An 18,979-nucleotide genomic window follows, 5' to 3' on the forward strand; every position below is an offset into this window, starting at 1 on the left:
ATCTATTTCCCAAACATGTAACCACTTGACAAAACTGCCTCTCTAAGGGCGATAAACATATTAAAACCTGTGATATCTGCCTTCAGGTTATTTAGACCCTTTCATAAAAGTAGTGAAAGTATAAATCGGCTTATCATAGGAACGAGTTATAGTTTTTTGGAAGAATATACATATTGTAATTGTAATGTATATTATTTTGATGTTCCCAAATTTATCTAGTTCTTAAATTCTTGCTCTATAGGGCCTGGAGGCCAAAAATAGTCTTGCCTTATAGTATTTGAGGTTCAGACTATTAGGTTTGTGGCGTTGCAATAAAAATGTCTGTATCTGCTCCAAAACTAACCCAGGCTAGGAATATACAGGAATAGGAATTTAAATGCACATAGGGTGCAAACCATAATATAAAGCCGCAGACCCCGGACTCCTCTACCATCTAATCTGTAAGCTCCCTTAGATTTAACCCCTTTCTCCCCAAACCCAGCAATGCCTATTGGGCATGCCCAGTTGTATGGTTAGAGCCTCACACCGAGTTTTACTTTCACCAGGTTTTACCAGCTGCAAAAGGGAGGAGGAGACGGAGGGAAGAGTTAAACAGGTAGAAAACTTGGTTCAAGACAGAGCAAGGAAGGCTGGAGAAGGACGAGAGGCTGCAGTAAAAAGCACCTTGTCAGACACAGTTGATCGTCGTCTGCAAGTTGGCATCTTACCCTGGTGGGTTCCTTTTACATCTTTTTGGCACAGCCTAGGCAAGTCATGAAGATTTGTTGTGATTACTCAAGGCAGAGCCACAATAAGGGGTGGGGCAAGGGACATCGGATCTAGGAGAATGCCAGTGCCTGTGTGAGTCTTGCTTGCCCCTGCATTCCTCGAAAAGCTGCAGCTTCTTTTCAAGGGTTCCAAGCAGGAGACCAAGGTGCACAAGCAAAGCCAGAGCTCATCATAATCATCGACTCCTTGGCCCCTTCTCTTTGACTGCTGGGCCCTTTCCTGGCACCCTCTCAGGTATCCCCGCCCAATCACTACTAAATCCCGGAGAAGTGGAATCTCCATACAGCTTTCCATGGGTCTAGCAGGGGCCTGGGCATGCTCAGTAGGCTACGTGGTTCTCTGGTTCCTGTTCGTTCGTTCTCTCTCTCTCTCTCTCTCTCTCTCTCTCTCTCTTTTTTCTTTCTTTCTGATGGGGAAGAGAGGGTGGTGACAAGTTAGAAGCGCTTGCGGCAGGTCCCCGCCCCCAGGATCAGGCTCCCCCTGCAAGGGGACGATGCAAAGGTAAAAGCATCTCGCTCCGCAGCATCCAGACCTGGAGGGGCTGCTGCGACCACGGGCCGAGCCCACCCATTTCCCAGCCAAAGGACGGGCCCGCCACTCTCCATGGTACTGCGGAGAGCTCAGCTCCGCCCTTCTCTTTCAGAAGGACAGCACTCGGCGTCACGTAACCCAGCCTTCTCAGGCTCCACCACCGCCTTTTCCTTCCCAGCTCTTTCCCTCTCCTCCCCCTCCTCCTCCTTCTCCTCCTCCTCCTCCTCCTGCCCCCCTCCGTTGCCTGTTCTCCCCTCCCGCACTCCTGGAGATAGACGCTCAAGCCTGACGCCTCTGAAAAGGCAGCAGCAGTCGCCTTATCCATAGACCTCAGGAAATTCGCTTTGACCGATGCATGCTTCAGGCTCTGGCTCGAGCTAAGGGGAATAACCGGGCAGGTAAAGAAGCTTAATTTGGGTTGGGGGGAGGGGATGGGGCGAGGCAAGCTGAAGAAGGATATCTTTCCCCATTGTAACTGAGCCAGGATCTGCCACAAATACAGAGGGAAAGATGGGTGGTGGGAGGGTGGAGGAGTGTAGATCTTGGTTGTTTTGCATGAAGCCTTTTAAATAGATGGCAAGAAGAGATGGTGGCACTGGGGTAGTAACTTAAAGGCTGAATGCAGTGATTTATTAGCAAAAGAAAGGAAAGAACAGACAGGCTAGATATCAAAGCAATAAAATATCTCTATATATTTCTTTCCCTACCTCATCAGCCCCACACTGTGCCCATCCTTAATTTGTGCAGTAGACTCCGAGCTCCAAGAAACTGCACTGGTATTAGAGATGGAGCTTAGAGACTGGGCGGGAAAGCCAGAGAGAATTTTGGGTGTGCACTGGTATTGAGGGACTTTGCAAAAGCCAGGGGTGAAATAATAAGCACTTCTAAAATTTCTCTCAGAGATTTCATGTTCTTTATGAGGAGATATATATATATATATATATATCTATATATATATATATAGAAGGGTGCATGGAAAGGTATAGGTGTGTATGTGTGTGTGATATCAGAAACATTAAAATATGCAACTGCAGCCGATGAGTGTACTGTATTGATCCTCCTAGTGACTTGGGATGAATTTGATTCTAGAAATGAAAGAAAAGATTAATGATGCTGTTAGTCTGCTTTTGAATTAGAGCGCTTCTTTTGGCTGCAGTAACGTTGTTTTTCAGCTCCCTTTATTTCATCCTCTAATTTGTGAACTCGCCAGGTCTTTCCGGCACCTAGAGAGAATCCTCTTTTCTCCATATAAATACAGATACTTGCTCACATACAATGAGCTTCCTCCAAGAACTGGGAAAACCAGTTAACCTCCCTGTGATAAGAATGTATACATCTATATGTACATATATATTGCTCTAGGGTTTTTGTCTCTTTCACCATCCCTTAAAATTGCCAAGGTGTGCATTAGTGGAGGGGGGCAGGAGGGACGGGAGAAAAAAGGTTATGTGATCAATGTAACATTAATTAATATAATAATTGGCTCCAACAGAGTTACACACACAAGAAAAAAAAAGGTTTTCTAACACATGAGCTTGAGAAAGGGTTCAAAGCACCACTCTTGATCATGACGTTCCAGATTTATTTTGCAAATGACTGAAAATTTAGCAGATTCCTGAGTCCACTTAAAATATGAAAGTATACTGAATAATAGGCTATTTCAGACGACTTGACAGGCCCCTTTCCTTGGGTTTAATACAGGAGAAGACAAGATATGACTGGTGATTGCTGATGGTGTGGAATGTATCAGCCATAATAAATAAGCAACTGAGATTTTTATTTCCTTTTGCTAGTGGGCAATATGTGCACACACCCGCACAGTGTGCGTGTGTGTGTGTGTGTGTGTGTGTGTGTGTGTATGTGTTGAAAGAGAGAGAACCAGTCATCAATTTCATCTGGGAGGAACTTGAAGTGGGATCCCCTAGCTTGGTGGCTCTCAGCTGACACCTGTAGGGATTGCTCTGTACTGAAGAGAAATGCTCTCAGCTCCCTCCATGGAGAAGCAGCAGCACAATGCGGTGCCATAAATTACTGCTAGTTTCAGCTTGTAGGGGAAAAAAAGTGTTAATTGGATAGTCAGCTTCCTCGTCCAGACAATAAATTTGGGGTGTGTGCGTGCATGTGTGTATGGTGTATGTATATTGCAGTGTGTGTGTTTGCAAGTGGTGGGGAATATAAGAAATAGTGAGAAAAATAATGCACTTCCTTGACATGAACAGATTATACATTTGTAATTTTTTTCAAAAGGTAAGAGTAATTTTTTGGTTAAAAAATGACTTAGAAAAAAAATCAGTGTTTATGATTTCTGTACCATTTCAAGAACCTGTCAGATTAGAGTTGAATACAGAGAAGTGATTTAATAGTATAGCGAGTGATTCAAAGGTATGGTTTTAAATTCTAGCATCCTGGAGCCACTGCAGCTGAGATTACATACATGCCAACTGCTCTTCTGACCACACAAATTTTGAGGGCTGACAGCCAGATACAGACTTCAGGAGGAGTTAGATCTTCACTGTTGGGCAAAAAATTAAATACTTTATGCACCTTTAGAGAAGTTAATATTAGGGCAATTGAGACAATGCCAAAAACATAAATCTGGCTCCAATTAGTGGTTTTCTTTTACAACAGATTATTCATTAATATAAAGAACTATACTTGTGTGAAATTTTGCAAGAGACTACCAAGAAACCATCAATATTCCTTCTAAGAAAAATAAAATGGCAGGAATGCTATACAAGTCTAAGCTGGCAGCTTCCTGCCAACAGTTTAATCTGATTTGCCAATTGTAAAATCTCTTAACTGAGATTTGAATAGCTTGTATTTTTACTGTTCACAGAACAAGCACACAACATAGGTAAAATCCTTAAAAGTATTTTTTCTCTCACATATTTTAAAAATTAAACTACCTTGCAAAAAGAAAAGGGTAACCATAATCAAATTTCTCTTTAAAACTTCGGGTTACCAACTAACAGTTATAATAAACTACAAGGGTGTCTTGGCTGACTGTAAAAGTGTGATATTAACTATTAGAAAATATTAGGACTCACTTGTAGTGAGGATAACAAAAGCTCCATACAAGCAGGTTAACCCTTTGCCTTACTAATAGGACCAGGTCTACATCTGTGTTATGAGCTGAATAATGATTTATATAATACTATATTGACTTTAGACCTTAATTTTGACTTTAATTCTCTGCAGATGTCTGAGTCCTTAAAAAAGACAAGATAAAACCAAAATGCATCACCAACACACAACCAATTGATGTGCTGGCGTCTTAGCTTGGCCCTGCAGAGGCAGAGAGAAGAGGAGCTGTTGTGATTTCCACATCTAACAGCTTCTGGCTATTTCGCAACTGCTGGGTTTGAGTCCTACTGTTGCCGTAGCTGAAAAGAGAAGTAAAATCCAACTTGTGAGACCATGCACAAGGAATTAAGCTTTGGCTGCAGCGGTGCTGAAGCCCATGCTATGACAGAAGAAGCAGGCCTTTGAAGCTATCCTTGGGTTAAGAAGTGGTGCCCTAAAGAGGCAAGCATCCCTTTCTCCATTCTGCTTTAAGACACCACATCTAAAGGAGACACACTTGAGGCATTCACAAGCATCCAAGGATACTGGCTCACTGCTGGCTTCCTGTACATTCTTGAGAAAAGTGTTTTCTTTTTACTGACTCTCACTGCTTCCTTTTGGCCTGGTACCACTGGTGGAACCTGGCAGATAATGGGATTTGAGGAGTTAAGTATCTGTTGACACCGCAGATGCTCTTAAATTAGTTAATCAGACTCAAATGGGTCAGTGCTTTCCTTTGATCTTTTGTTGAAGCCTTTTCCAGAACGTTGCCTCCAAAGTGCATCCCCCCTTTGGTCTGGAAGTTCTGTGGCTACCCTCTACCACTGGGGTCAACGTTTTCCAGTTGGAAGAGGACTACAGGGAGAGAGGGCGGGGTTATTGGAAGAAGAAGAAGAAAAAAAGAATTAGATAAAGGAGGGCACATCCCTCCCACTCCCGCCTTTCCCCTTACCTTTCTGTCTCTCGGGACCCTTATTTCTTCGTCACGGTGTCCAGGACCATTTTGACCCTGTCGGCCCCGGCACCCCCCCGCCGCTCCCCAGCCCCGAGCATGGGGACGGCGCTGCTCCAGCGCGGGGGCTGTTTTCTTCTGTGCCTCTCGCTGCTGCTCCTGGGCTGCTGGGCGGAGCTGGGCAGCGGGCTGGAGTTTCCGGGCGCCGAGGGCCAATGGACGCGCTTCCCCAAGTGGAACGCCTGCTGCGAGAGCGAGATGAGCTTCCAGCTCAAGACGCGCAGCGCCCGCGGCCTCGTGCTCTACTTCGACGACGAGGGCTTCTGCGACTTCCTGGAGCTGATTCTGACGCGCGGCGGCCGCCTCCAGCTCAGCTTCTCTATCTTCTGCGCTGAGCCTGCGACGCTCCTGGCCGACACGCCGGTTAACGACGGCGCCTGGCACAGCGTGCGCATCCGCCGCCAGTTCCGCAACACCACGCTCTTCATCGACCAGGTGGAGGCCAAGTGGGTGGAGGTCAAGTCCAAGCGCAGGGACATGACGGTGTTCAGCGGCCTTTTCGTCGGGGGGCTGCCCCCGGAACTCCGCGCCGCGGCGCTCAAGCTCACCCTGGCCTCGGTGAGGGAGCGGGAGCCCTTCAAGGGGTGGATTCGCGACGTGAGGGTCAACTCCTCTCAGGTCCTGCCCGTGGACAGTGGCGAGGTGAAGCTGGACGATGAGCCGCCCAACAGCGGCGGGGGAAGCCCGTGCGAGGCGGGCGAGGAGGGCGAGGGCGGGGTGTGCCTCAACGGAGGCGTGTGCTCCGTGGTGGACGACCAGGCCGTGTGCGACTGCTCGCGAACCGGCTTCCGCGGCAAGGACTGCAGCCAAGGTAAGGCCCGACGCCCGACCCACGGGGGCCGGGGCCTGGGCAGGGCGCGGGGAGGAGGGGACCGGGCTGGTGCATGGGGTCTTCCTAAGCTGGCCAAACGTGTGGCAGTTCGCTTCGAGGGAAGGGCCTTGTTTCTGGGGGCCTCTTTACCTTACCACCTCCACAGCCTCTCCCTTGACATCCTCGTAAGGATTGGCAGCCCCCACATCCAAGTTTGAGTTCCTTCTGGAGGCCTTTCTACCAACACTACTCCCTTCCAAGTGGCAAATACAATGGCCTCTTCTTATTCCCCGGGTTCCTTGGCAGGTTGGGCCCTATATTGGACCGCGGCCCACCTGTATGACCACTGTACTTGTTTCTACCACTTCTATGTCTGTAACACACAGACTTTGCCCTTAAGATGGAAACAAGCATCTAGAAGATTGGGCATGTGTTTGATGAGAAATGAAGCACAGGAGAGGTATACCACGGCGGTGGTTGATAATCCCCACGTGGTTGTGGTCACTCGTGGTAAAGGACGAGAAAGACAGGGCTCGCGGTCAGTGCTCTCTGCCTTTTGCAGATAGAGCGGTCAAAACCTGCTTTTGGTTGTGGAAAAAGGGGAAGAGAGGATGTGAAGAGTTTCTTCATTAGGCTTTTTGGAATAATGTTGGTTTCCACTGTTATATCCAAGTCCAACATTTGTCAAATTTAAGTAAAATTTTGTCATTTATGTGGTTTCTTGAAGTGTGAGGTCAGCTGACGTTTAAAAATGTTAGAGATTAAATAACATTTCTTAATTTACAAATGCCTTATCAAGAGAAATACAGTGGTAGAGAAATTTAGATGTTGCTGGATTGGGAAGCTTCTGCAGACTAATAAACAGGGATGCGTGTAAGGGATTGCAAGAGATTGTCTAAGGATATTTGGCTAATGACATTTATCTGGGTAGTGGAGGCCAAGTTGTAATTTCTGTGGTTCTTGGGGCTTAAAACAGTGTGGCATTAAACAACAAAAGTCATACCTAAGTTCTATTTTCTCCCCTTTAGAAATAAAATTCAGTCTTCAGTGTGTTTTGCCGGTGCTGTTACATGACAATGACCAACGAAAATACTGTTGTATAAATACAGCAAAGCCTCTAACGGAAAGTGAGTGAGTGGTGTGAAAAAGACGAATCAGTGGCTAAGTAGGAGATGTCAGGATTTAAAGTAGATAGCTTATGGGTCAAAGCAAGGCAACCAACACCTGGATAAATGGCATTTATGGATGAAATGGGTGAAAAAAAGGTGAATGATTAAATCTGATTTTGAAAGCTATAGAGACAAAAGCTCTGTGTGGCTCCGTTTTATTGTATAATGTCTTTGTTTTTTGCTGACACTGCTAAGGGGAACTAGCCTTTGTAAATCTTATTGGAGTTGGCAGTTCCCTCTCACTTGACTTCAAGAGAAATGAAGACTTGATAAGATTTGTAATTGTTTAAACAGCAAGGAGAGTTAGTTAGGAAGAAAAAAACCTGGTCTTGAGGAGACTTCTGTAGCCTTCACAGGATTAGGAGGGGAAGAAAGAAAGGGCTATTTGGTTGCGCTCTGTCTTCATGTGGGTTTTTGTTTTTCATTGTATTTTGTCTTAGGTAATTACAGAAAACTGTGTATTCCATGGCCTATACAGCACTTCAGCTTTAACAGTACATTTCTGTGGTTATGAGAGCAGGCTTTACAGTTATGTTTTACAAAATAAAAAAGATACTTTTTTTCTTCAGCAAATCTACTTGTGAATCATGAATAATATGCTAGGTAGATATGATAATTTCCATACTGTAATTTGAAGTTGCATACTTTTGCACTGATTAATAGAAACAAATTTAAAAATGAACATTATTTTATGGGAAAATTGCCTTAAGTATCCTAATGCCACTTTAAAATACAGAGAAGGCAATTTAATGAAGGACACATGAAATGTAGCTTCCTTCCTTAAATTAGGAAACAAATATGACACAATGACAGCTTGTACTGTGTGGGAGGGTGTTTTAAATGAAAATTTTTATTTTTCTATGCATTTTTAATGTAGGGATTCAGAGATCATGCATAATCAGGAACAGTTAAGAGTGCAAAAAGTAATTTGTTAAAGAGAAGCAGAATTAGATGTATCTGAAATGCATTTTATTTTGTAAATGGATAGCTCTTTCTATAAGATAAAGAATTTGGAATTACCAAGATGCATAATTGAACAGTATAGTGCCTGCTACATAGGATAATTCAACTCAGAATAGCAAATCCATTAGGATTCTTCTGAAGCATTGAGTCACTTTGAAAATTTGAACTGAAAACGGAGTGCAAAAGATCACCACTAAACGTAGAAGGAAAACAAAAGGTTGGATTCTTTTGAGTATCACAGAATTGGGAGATGGGGTGATAAAGGCAGAGTCAGTCTTCCTACAAGGATTGGCTCCATTTTGCTTATTTTCCCTATTTCATGTGTGTCAAGTGACTATTGAATAATTAATTGAGAATGGATGCCTCTCCCAATACAGATCATGTATTAATGGCTAGGGATAGATGATTTCTATTCAGATGAAATATCAACAAAGCTCTGCCTGTAGCCGGTATTTACATTGTTTGCCATGTTCTTCATAAAAACTAATTTTAAAATAAATAAGTTCATTTCATTAAGAGAAAATTTAGGGAAAAAAACAGACAAGTAAATATTAAACATAAATTCAGCTTACCTCTGGTCCCAACTATAATACTTTTAAAACTTTAACACCATTTAGCTGCCTTCATATTTAAAATACAGTAAGAACTACTAAAAAGTAAGACTGTAATAAGATAATAAAAATATTATCTCTCCCCCAACCTCCAGCCAAGAGTGCCTTGAAACAACTTATGCACCTATGAATTTCCAGAATATTTTTATTGAATGAGCTCAATTTCATCCTGGCTTTGTGTTTGAGCCTAGCAAGTTTTATTTATTTATGTATTGATAGGGAATCCAGGAAAGGTTATGTGTCATGACCAGGTTAGTGGCAGAACCTGGGTAAGAGCATCAACACTTTTATTTGTTCCAAAGCCCTTTTTCTTCATGTCTGGCAAATAAGATTTCCAGTTCATTCGGGTTGAGATTATTTTCAGGTTCAGGTGTTATTCAAGGGAAAAAAAAACATATAAAAATGGCTGATAGAACAAAACTAATTTATGCATCACTTATGTTCTTTGACCCTGAGCGTCAGCCTCAGAGCTCAACTAAGCAAAAATGTCACCTTTCCTGAGTGTTGAATGCTTACAGGGTACATAGCTTTTTCATATTCATTTCATCTAAGTTCCTGGACCATTATTATGGTCTCATCTAAATGACCTTGAACATTATTTCTGCTTAAGAGCACTCATAGATCCCTAGCAACTTGAAAGACTTAGTGAATTTCATAGCTATCCAGTTTAAAAACAAGAATAACAAGGATAATCAGTAAGAAATTAAGTTACATTTCTTATGATTTCCAGATCCCCAGCTCTCGTGCATTTTAGAGTCGTGTATATTAAAATCCCACATTGGACTGTTTCAGTTTTTTTGCATGTTCTCTGTTTAAATGGCCATAAACACATATGGCTTATGCTTACTGATTGTTTAATGTTACTGAACATGTCAGTATGATAGATGTGACTTAAGAAAGCTCCTGCTTTCCATTACTTTGTTAATGTGACCAGATAGGCAACCACATTCACTCATTCATTCATTTGTTCATTCCTTCATTTGTTTATTAATTTCTTTATTCAGCAAGTACTGATTGTTTTGTGTACCAGAGTACTAGGCTTATGCAATAAAATGATAGTGCAGAAATAATTATTACTTTCATAGACCTCATATTCTAGTGAGAAGGCATATTGACTTTAAAAAATGAAGCTTCAAATTGTGGTATGTATTTTGAAGGATGGGTGCATGATACTATGAAAACTTAAAATAGTGTCAGCTGACGTAATAAAAAGTGATTATTAAACTGAAATCTGAAAAAGTGAGAAAGAATTAACCAAATTAAGGCAGAGGAAAAGTATTAATAATCAGGTAAAGCCCAGAGGAACAGAATTCTGATGCAGGAGATGGCACAGCATGTTCAAGCCACAGAGAGAATGCCTTAAGCATGGAGCTCTAACTCCATACTTGAGAGGAGTGGGGTCAGGCAGTGCACAGCCTTCTGGACCATGTCAAGTATTTTCGTCTTTACTGTAAAAGTGATAAAATAGTAATGGAAAGAGTGTAGTGTGGATGGTAGGGAGGAAGATGGCATTATCACATTTATATTTCCAAAATGCCACTCTAGCTACAGTGTAGAGAACAGATTGAAAGGGGGCCAGGGAAAAAGAGGAAACATTATTTTCTGTTTGTCAGTCAACATCATTTGTTAAGCACCCGCAGTAAGCTGTAGATTAAACTAGGGGAAAAATACAATTCTTTCTTGAAGGAAGTTAAAGTTGTCACGGGTTTGGTTAGGTGTAGAAATGTAAGGCCGTTGATTGTTCAGAACACTTTGGTTCTACCTGTGAAAAGCATTACCTGAACCCTTTATGTGGATTGTAGTGTGGTTTCCTGCAGATACACCCATTCAATTTATGGGTCTTTGGAACCCAGTGGCAGTGCCACACTTTATAGCATACCCCAAATACAGTGCCATACTTTGTAGTATACCCCCAAGTACATGTTCTAGTGACAAAATAAATTTGTTGTTTGAATCAACATTGTAACTACTACAATAACGGAAAATATTTTGTAGGGGCTTATAATCTTTGTAAGATTGTTTTCATTTAAGTAGTTATTATATAAGTGGATACTAGTTAAAAATGGTTAAGAGATTTTGCCAGAGTTTTGTTTGAAGTCTGCCATTGTAGGAAAAGGTGGATCACCTGTGTTGAGAAAGCTCTGAGTCACAGAAACTCATCAATAGTTTTGATCTAGAGGAAGCATTCTGGGAAACTCTTAAAGTATGACAGTGAAAGGCATCTGTTTATTAAAAAGTTTATTTTCACTATAAGGTAATAATCAAAACTGAGTTACTATTCTAAAATGCCACAAATAAATTCAAATATGTTATTTTGAGATTTTGTTTTCCTATTCTGAGATGCAGTTGTAATGTAGAGGTTAAACTATACAGACACTTGGGCCAGACTGCCTGGTTTCAAGTGGCACACTCAAACTTTCTATTCCTCAATTGTGTTATCTGTGAAATTGGGATGAGAATACTACTTACTTTTTAGTGCTCTTAAGAAAATGAAGCAGGTGACTTCATGTGAATCTCTTCGATTAGTGCCTGGCACATAGTAAGCATTTTGTAAGTGTCCATGTGTTATTTTTGTTACTATTACCTCACTCACTATTTCCACGGACACTATTTTCTTTAGGGGTACTTTGAATGTATAGAACTTCTTCTTTCTTGTCTAAAAGGAATTTTAGTATAATAATGATCCATTTCCTGCCTAAAGTTGCAGTTTATAAAGACAACGAGCCTCTGTTTCTGTTGTATGCAGCTGTGTTGTAATGTTACCCATGTCTAGCTGTTACTCAAAATATGTTAAAAATCACATTGTGAGAATTTTGTGATTTGGCAAGCACTTAACACAAAAGTATATGTGGAAACTATACTTGCACTTTCCACATAAACTAGTATCTGTATTCCATCCCAATTTTATATTTAAGCAATGATTTTTACTGTATTAATAGCTTATTGAAGATACCATTTACTTTGAAGTTTATAGTACGTTATCTATCAAATAGGAAAAGTTTTAATAGCTTTAGTATAAAAAAGGTTTATTCAATTTATAACTTGTCTTTGAGACTCTCTTATACATTAAAGTTATTTACACATATGCTGCAGGTAAGATAGGTAATATATTTGGCTTTAAAAATTCAAGCAAGCTGTTATTTTAGTTATCATATGTAGATTATATTTTTCAGCATAAAATTGTATATATATATGTGTACATGTCACTGATATGTTCAGTTTTGGATATCATTAAATGTGAATTAAATTGATTATTAAAAGTATAGTTATCCTGATTGACTATAGAAAGACCTGGCACTGTATAATATTTCTGTCATTCTTAGCTGCATTATGAAAATCAGGACTCTGAGACACATTAGTACCTGACAATAGTCGTTGACCACATTCTATACTCCTTCCTCAGCTACACTGGTTGCAGAATTAACTCCTATAAATATGTACTGAAAATTAGGCCTTACAATAGATATTCAGGTTTTGTTTTATTATGGAGTTAGTAAACCTATTAGAAGTTGCTGTGCAAACTGTGCTCTCAAAAAATATATAAGCATATTTGATGTAATTCAGAATAAATTATTTTGACATTTTTAAAGTTTTTTGGTTTATTAAAAAAAAGTATGCAAAAATCTTACACTTTTTTGTTGTGTACTTCTCTATAATTTTGTGGCCCAGTTCCTTTGCTATTATTCATTATTCATAAGTGTAGGAATAGGTAAATTTACACGGCCTTTGCTGAATACATAAGTCTTAAAATGTTCTAATTAGCTTTGGAAAACAAAATTTTGGCCAGTTGCTTAAGAGCTCTTCAGAAAATTGCAAGGCTTTTGGTCTTCTCTCCTGAGCATGGATTCCATGTAGTTCTACTTGAATACTGGAATGGGTACCATGCACCCTCAGATTCCTTTCTTGCCGCATGATTATTTGTATTTTCTGTGTAAACAGAACATGGTTTAGAATCTGAAGAACTAAATTCCAGGTGGGACTTTACATCTTAATAGATGTTAAAAGTAAAATAACACCATCAATGTTCTGTTTTATTTTCTAAGGTTGCGAATTGGGAAACCACCTAATCAGACTACTAATATATTGTGAACTAATGCCAGCCTACTTCACAGATTGTTTGCGAGTAGATAATAGATACACACTCTTTCAAAGCTTAAAAATTTGAGGGAGATATTAAATGGTAGCAGGTACATTGCTGTAGGATGTTGTGAATGCTAATAGTGTTATAAAAATGTGAATCATGTTTCTTTAAATCTACTTTGGGGTCATTTTAAATGTATTTTAGATCATTTATGCCCGGAAGTATGCATCAGATTTGGTAGCGTTCTCTTATTATTATGCTTTTAAATATGGATATTATGACAAGCTAAGTAAAGAGGACATTGTTTCCCTTATTCCGCTTGGGTAAAATTTAAACAAATAAAATAAGTTCTTAAAGGCAGCAATTATATGAGTGCACACTATATAATTCTGTTTATATGAAGTTTAAAACAGATACAACTAATCTATGATGATAGAGGTTAGGGTAAAGGTACCTTTTAGTGGTCTTGACTAGAAGAGGACAAAACAGTGGAGCATTGGGCATGATATGGGTGGTGATTACATTTGTAAAGATTCACTGAACTATATACGTAAAATGTATATGCTTTACTGTATCTAAACTCTCCCTCAAATTTTAAAAAAATCTTTCAAATTAAAACAGAAATGCTGTTCAGTGAATACCAGTGCACTGAATATATAAAAAAGCTTAGTTACAAAGTAATCCTTAATGGAAATCTATATTGAAAAATGTTGAGCATAAATGTCAAATATTTATAACATATATCCAAAGAGTATTCCAGAGAGCAGACCTATTTATAAATAATTTTAAAAGTAAGCAGAGAAAGTACTCTGTTTTAAACACTGTATACAGTGTTTGAATTTGAATCATTTTCCACTTTTCTATATAATGTTTAGAAATAAAACATAGGTTCTTATTTTACACTTGCATCCATGGAGCGCAAATCCTACCAACACAATCAGGCAATGTAAGTTGTCCAATTAGAAGAACTCAACTGCTGGAATTGTTAAGTAATTGAATGATGAGTATTTTGTAAGAGCTCAGTAAATACTTGAATGAGTAATTGGATATTGGAAAAGGCATTACCGGTTAGTTCAACCATAACTCTCATAGTATTTTCTAAATCTGCAAATATACATGATTTTCCCCCAAAATATTATACATTAAATTATTTCAGAAAATGGACTAGATGCCTCTCCTTAAAGATAAGGTCATAAGCACCTCTTGAATTTGAGAATAATTTAAAATCATTCTGTTAAGAATCACAGTAGTTGTTATTAAAATTACTATTTAGTGTTTTTCGAGTGAAAGGCATTATGCAGTGTGCTTTATCTATCTTGTCTTGTATAGCCTTACTGTAGTCCTACTTGATAATTTTATAAAATATCGATTTTATCAGTAAGAAAACTGAGAGTTAGAAGAGATCACTTGCTAAAAGTTCAGTAGCTCGTAAATGGCAGAGCTGGGATTTGGGTCCAAGTATGCCCAATACCTTAGCAGGCAGCCCTGTCCATTGTATGACACAGCTTGTATATTTCACTTATCAAATGGATGCTGCGCTGTTTGTTCACTAGTTCTCAGGTTGGTACTATTTTAAGTGGCTGACTTATAATAAAGCATTCAGATTTGAGGGTTGTGACAGACCCTTACATTTAGTGCTGCTTCCTAATGTCGTGATAATAAAGAAAATGGAATGGCTTGTCGGAATTCATCACTCTTTTTTTTCATAACACTTGTTTATTTGCTTCCTTTGTTAACCTTCTTTTCATATTCTACTTTATGGTTGATTCTACTCTATCATAACCAGCAGTAAAGCCCCAAAATATTGCATCTAAATAATATTACAACTAATTTTTGTTCTTTTGATGAAAAATTTATTATTTTGGAAAAAAGCAACACAAAATTTTCGTCTCTTTCAGAGTTTGGATCATAAAATTATTGAAAATATCACCTCTGTGGTGAGTCAGCACAAATACAAAGAACTAGCTCAGTCACATAAATAGTAAGACTTGCTGAGTTAGAATATGGTTCTGCTGAAAATCTAGATGATGGTACAGTGGGCACTTAATTGAAATGTCATAATTAGAAGATAGTGCCTCTTTTTGGCTAAGCAAGTTTGGCTTCCCAACACATAGCTTGAAATTGAACTTAGGAGTGGTTCTTAGAGTTGGAAAGATGAATGCTCTGTACTATTTCAGGTATATATGAGAAACTATTATTGGAAAGAAGTGGGAGGAAAATAAGTCTGACCTGGCAAGCCAAAGTGCTGACCTGGCCTCTTGTCTAGTTACTCACGCTCAAAACTATCTGGACTGTAATTAGAAATGCACTGACATCACACTGCAGGAACAACTGCTACTTCAAATAGTACTTTCTTAGGTTGGTTCCCAGGAGGGATCAGGCAATCCAAAAGTTAAAAGAGGAGCTGCCAAGATGAACAGTTGCTTCACTAATATCCTGACATCAGGAGGGCTTTCTTCATTTAATTATAGACATAATGAATTCTGTGTGGATTCTAATCCATGATGGAAACACAACTGATGAGAGCTTAGGAGGTACTGTTGTTTGGGACCTCACAACACCTGGCCCGTATGTGGAAACAGCTAGGCTTAAGTGTTACTCAGACATTGCTAGATTCAGCAGAATCCACAGCCTCATCCAGCAAAGACAAGGAAATCAAAGACTCATGTTTTTCTTCTAAGTAATGATGTTCCTCTATAATTAAGCATGCCTGGACTCTCCTTAAGGAAATAGCTGGCATGGCAGCATATGACTATAGTTGTTGTATGGAAGAAACCACTGTACAGCTTAAGCTCTTTAACTTTAGTGAAAAATTGATTTATTTTCCAGCAAATAATGTAATTATTTCTTTAAAATTATACGTGATGCTACAAATGTTAAATGTTTAGTTTACCGAATTGAAAACATTCTAAATATAGGAAGTTACATATTGTCTTTCACTACTCAAAAGCACAATGAAATGTGTAAAAGTATACATTTATGAATGTCTATTTAAAAAGTTGTGCTGACTTTCTAGGAAATAAGGTAATCCCAGTGCTTTGGGAGTCCGAGGAGAGTCACTTGAGTCCAAGAGTACCAGACCAGCCGGGACAACAAAGCGAGACCTCATCTCTACAAAAAAAAAAAAAAAAAAAAAAAAAAAAAAAAAAAAAAAAAAAAAAAAGCCAGATATGGTGGTCATACTTGTATTGTAGTCCCAGCTAGTCAGGAGGCTGAGGTGTGAAGATTGCTTGATCTCAGGAGTTCTAGGAGGCAGTGGGCTATTATTGCGCCACTGCACTCCAGCCTGAGCAACTGAGCAAGACCCTGTCTCTTAAAAGAAAAAAAAAAGAATCCCAGAAACCTCTTTTATCAGAAAAGTTAGGGAACCGATACACATATTTTCTTTTGATATTTATTTATTTTTTTAATTATACTTTAAGTTCTGGGATACATGGGCAGAGCGTGCAGGTTTGTTACACAGGTATACACATGCCATGGTGGTTTGCTGCACCCATCAATCCGTCATCTACATTAGGTATTTCTCCTAATGATATCCCTCCCCTAGACCCCCACCCCCTGACAGGCCTCGATGTGTGCTGTTCCCCTCCCTGTGTCCATGTGTTCTTATTATTTAACTCCCAATTATTAGTGAGAACATGCAGGGCTTGGTTTTCTCTTCCTGTGTTATTTTGCTGAGAACGATGGTTTCCAGCTTCATCCATGTCCCTGCAAAGGACATGAACTCATCCTTTTTATGACTGCATAGTATTCCATGGTATATATGTGCCACATTTTCTTTATCCAGTCTATCACTGATGGGCATTTGGGTTGGTTTCAAATCTTTGCAATTGTGCATAGTGCTGCAGTAAACATACATGTGCATGTTTCTTTATAGTAGAATGATTTATAATCCTTTGGGTATATACCCAGTAATGAGATTGCTGGGTCAAATGGTATCTCTGTTTCTAGATCCTTGAGAAATCACCACACTGTCTTCCACAATAGCCGAACTAATTTATACTCCCACCAAAGGTGTAAAAGCGTTTTCTTTTTCTCCACATCCTCTCCAGCATCTGTTGTTTCCTGACTTTTTAATGATCGCCATTCTAACTGGTATGAGATGGTATCTCACTGTGGTTTTGATTTGCATTTCTCTAATGACCAGTGATGATGAGCTTTTTTTCATATATTTGTTGGCTACATATATGTCTTCTTTTGAAAAGTGTCTGTTCATATCCTTCACTCACTTTTTGATGGGGTTGTTTTGTTCTTGTAAGTTTGTTTAAGTTCCTTATAGATTCTGGATATTAGCCCTTTGCCAGATGGATAGATTGCAAAAATGTTCTCCCATTCTGTAGGTTGCCTGTTCACTCTGATGATAGTTTGTTTTGCTGTGCAGAAGCTCTTTAGTTTAATTAGACCCCATATGTCAATTTTGGCTTTCATTGCCATTGCTTTTGGTGTTTTAGTCATGAAATCTTTGCCCATGCCTGTGTCCTGAATGATGTTGTCTAGGTTTTCTTCAAGGATCTTTATGGTTTATTAAATAGGGAATCCTTTCCCCATTGCTTGTTTTTGTCAGGTTTGTCAAAGATCAGATGGTTGTAGATGTGTAGCGTTATTTCTGAGGTCTCTGTTCTGTTCCATTGGTCTATGTATCTGTTTTGGTACCAGTACCATGCTGTTTTGTTTACTGTAGCTTTGTAGTATAGTTTGAAGTCAGGTGGCTTGATGCCTCCAGCTTTGTTCTTTTTGCTTAGGATTGTCTTGGCTGTATGGGCTCTTTTTTGGTTCCATATGAAATTTAAAGTAGTTTTTTTCAAATGGTAACTTGTAAGTTTCAAAACATGCTCCATTTTTCAGTTAATATCATTTCCTATATTTTATAATCTATTAGACATTGATTTTCTTTTCCTCTGTCCTCTTCACCCTTTATTTAAGTTAAAAATGGTTGGATTAAAATATCTTTCTTCTATCGCAGTGTATTTTTTGACTTCAAATGATATTTAAATAATTTTTTTCACTTGAAGTTTATCCATTGTTATTCTACGACTCTATATATTGATTTCCTTCATAAAAGTACAGACATAGGTAGAGCTTCAGGAATTAGAATAAATGTTCTGGGAATGGTGCTCCTCTCCAGCTGTTAGCTGGGAGCTGTTCATGTTCCCAGAGGTTGTTGGCAATAAAGAAGAATGATGGGCACCTTCCTTCTCCTCGATCCAATACATTATCCATCCTGGACACAATCCTTATTTGTATCCTAAACAGGGACAATAACAATTTGAATTGGAGCCAAATACACAGTTCTGAGTGTCTTCTGCCCATAGGAGGTGGAGGATGGAAAGATGCTCAAGCCTCAGGGAAGCTGGGAAGCTTGAGCTGTTTGATAATTTAGAAAATGAGACAGAAGACCAGAAGAGAGGAACAGGAGATAGGAGAAAAGATGATGGGAGAGAAAAAGAGTATTTGTGATTAAGGCAAATTGAGAGACACAGAGAGAAGAGTTAACAGAATTTGAAACAATGAGGACATTGAGAACTGTTGGTTTAAAATTTAAAAAATCACACATCTGGTTAGTGGGAAACAGAACAGGAACATACATTGCTTGACTTCTAGCCCTGGGCTTAAGCCAAAAAGGGAAATAGGAAGGAAAAGACAAGAATAAATACATAATTGTCTACAATTAACCTACAGAAAATATAATCATTCTTTGTGTCTACCTCTCATTTCTGGCAGTGTATCATTGGAATTTTTCCTGCCAACTAACAACATCAACAACAATAGCAAAATCTTAAATGGCTCTCACAGTGTGTCAGGCATTATTTTCAGCTCTTTGCACATATTAATTCATTTGGTCTAGTCTACAACCCTAAAAAGTAGGTGACTTTTTTTCTCATTTGATAGGTGAGAAAATTAAGGCCCAGAAAGATTTTTAAAATTTTCCCCAATTCACACACTAGAAATTTACAAACCTGACATTTGAAT

The 18,979-nt window shown here is 39.2% G+C and overlaps 1 protein-coding gene across 22 annotated transcripts in view; it reads left to right on the forward strand.

Moving 5' to 3' along the window:
- The first annotated feature begins 1,400 nt into the window (after positions 1–1,400).
- NRXN1 (neurexin 1) overlaps positions 1,401–18,979 on the forward strand; it is a 1,136,507-nt gene continuing 1,118,928 nt past the window's right edge. For 17 of the 22 annotated variants that reach the window (XM_058429190.1, XM_032178109.2, XM_058429196.1 and 14 more), the window contains exons 1-2: positions 1,426–1,697; positions 4,498–6,185. In XM_058429190.1, the coding sequence (XP_058285173.1) occupies positions 5,414–6,185 (772 nt within the window). In that variant the 5' untranslated portion in view covers positions 1,426–1,697; positions 4,498–5,413. Of the gene's footprint in view, positions 1,698–4,497; positions 6,186–18,979 lie in introns of all 22 variants that reach the window. The other 5 variants (XM_058429203.1, XM_058429204.1, XM_058429207.1 and 2 more) reach the window with 2 other exon arrangements.

The sequence above is a fragment of the Hylobates moloch genome, unplaced genomic scaffold (assembly GCF_009828535.3).
Source record: "Hylobates moloch isolate HMO894 unplaced genomic scaffold, HMol_V3 SCAFFOLD_15, whole genome shotgun sequence".
Lineage (NCBI taxonomy): Eukaryota > Metazoa > Chordata > Mammalia > Primates > Hylobatidae > Hylobates > Hylobates moloch.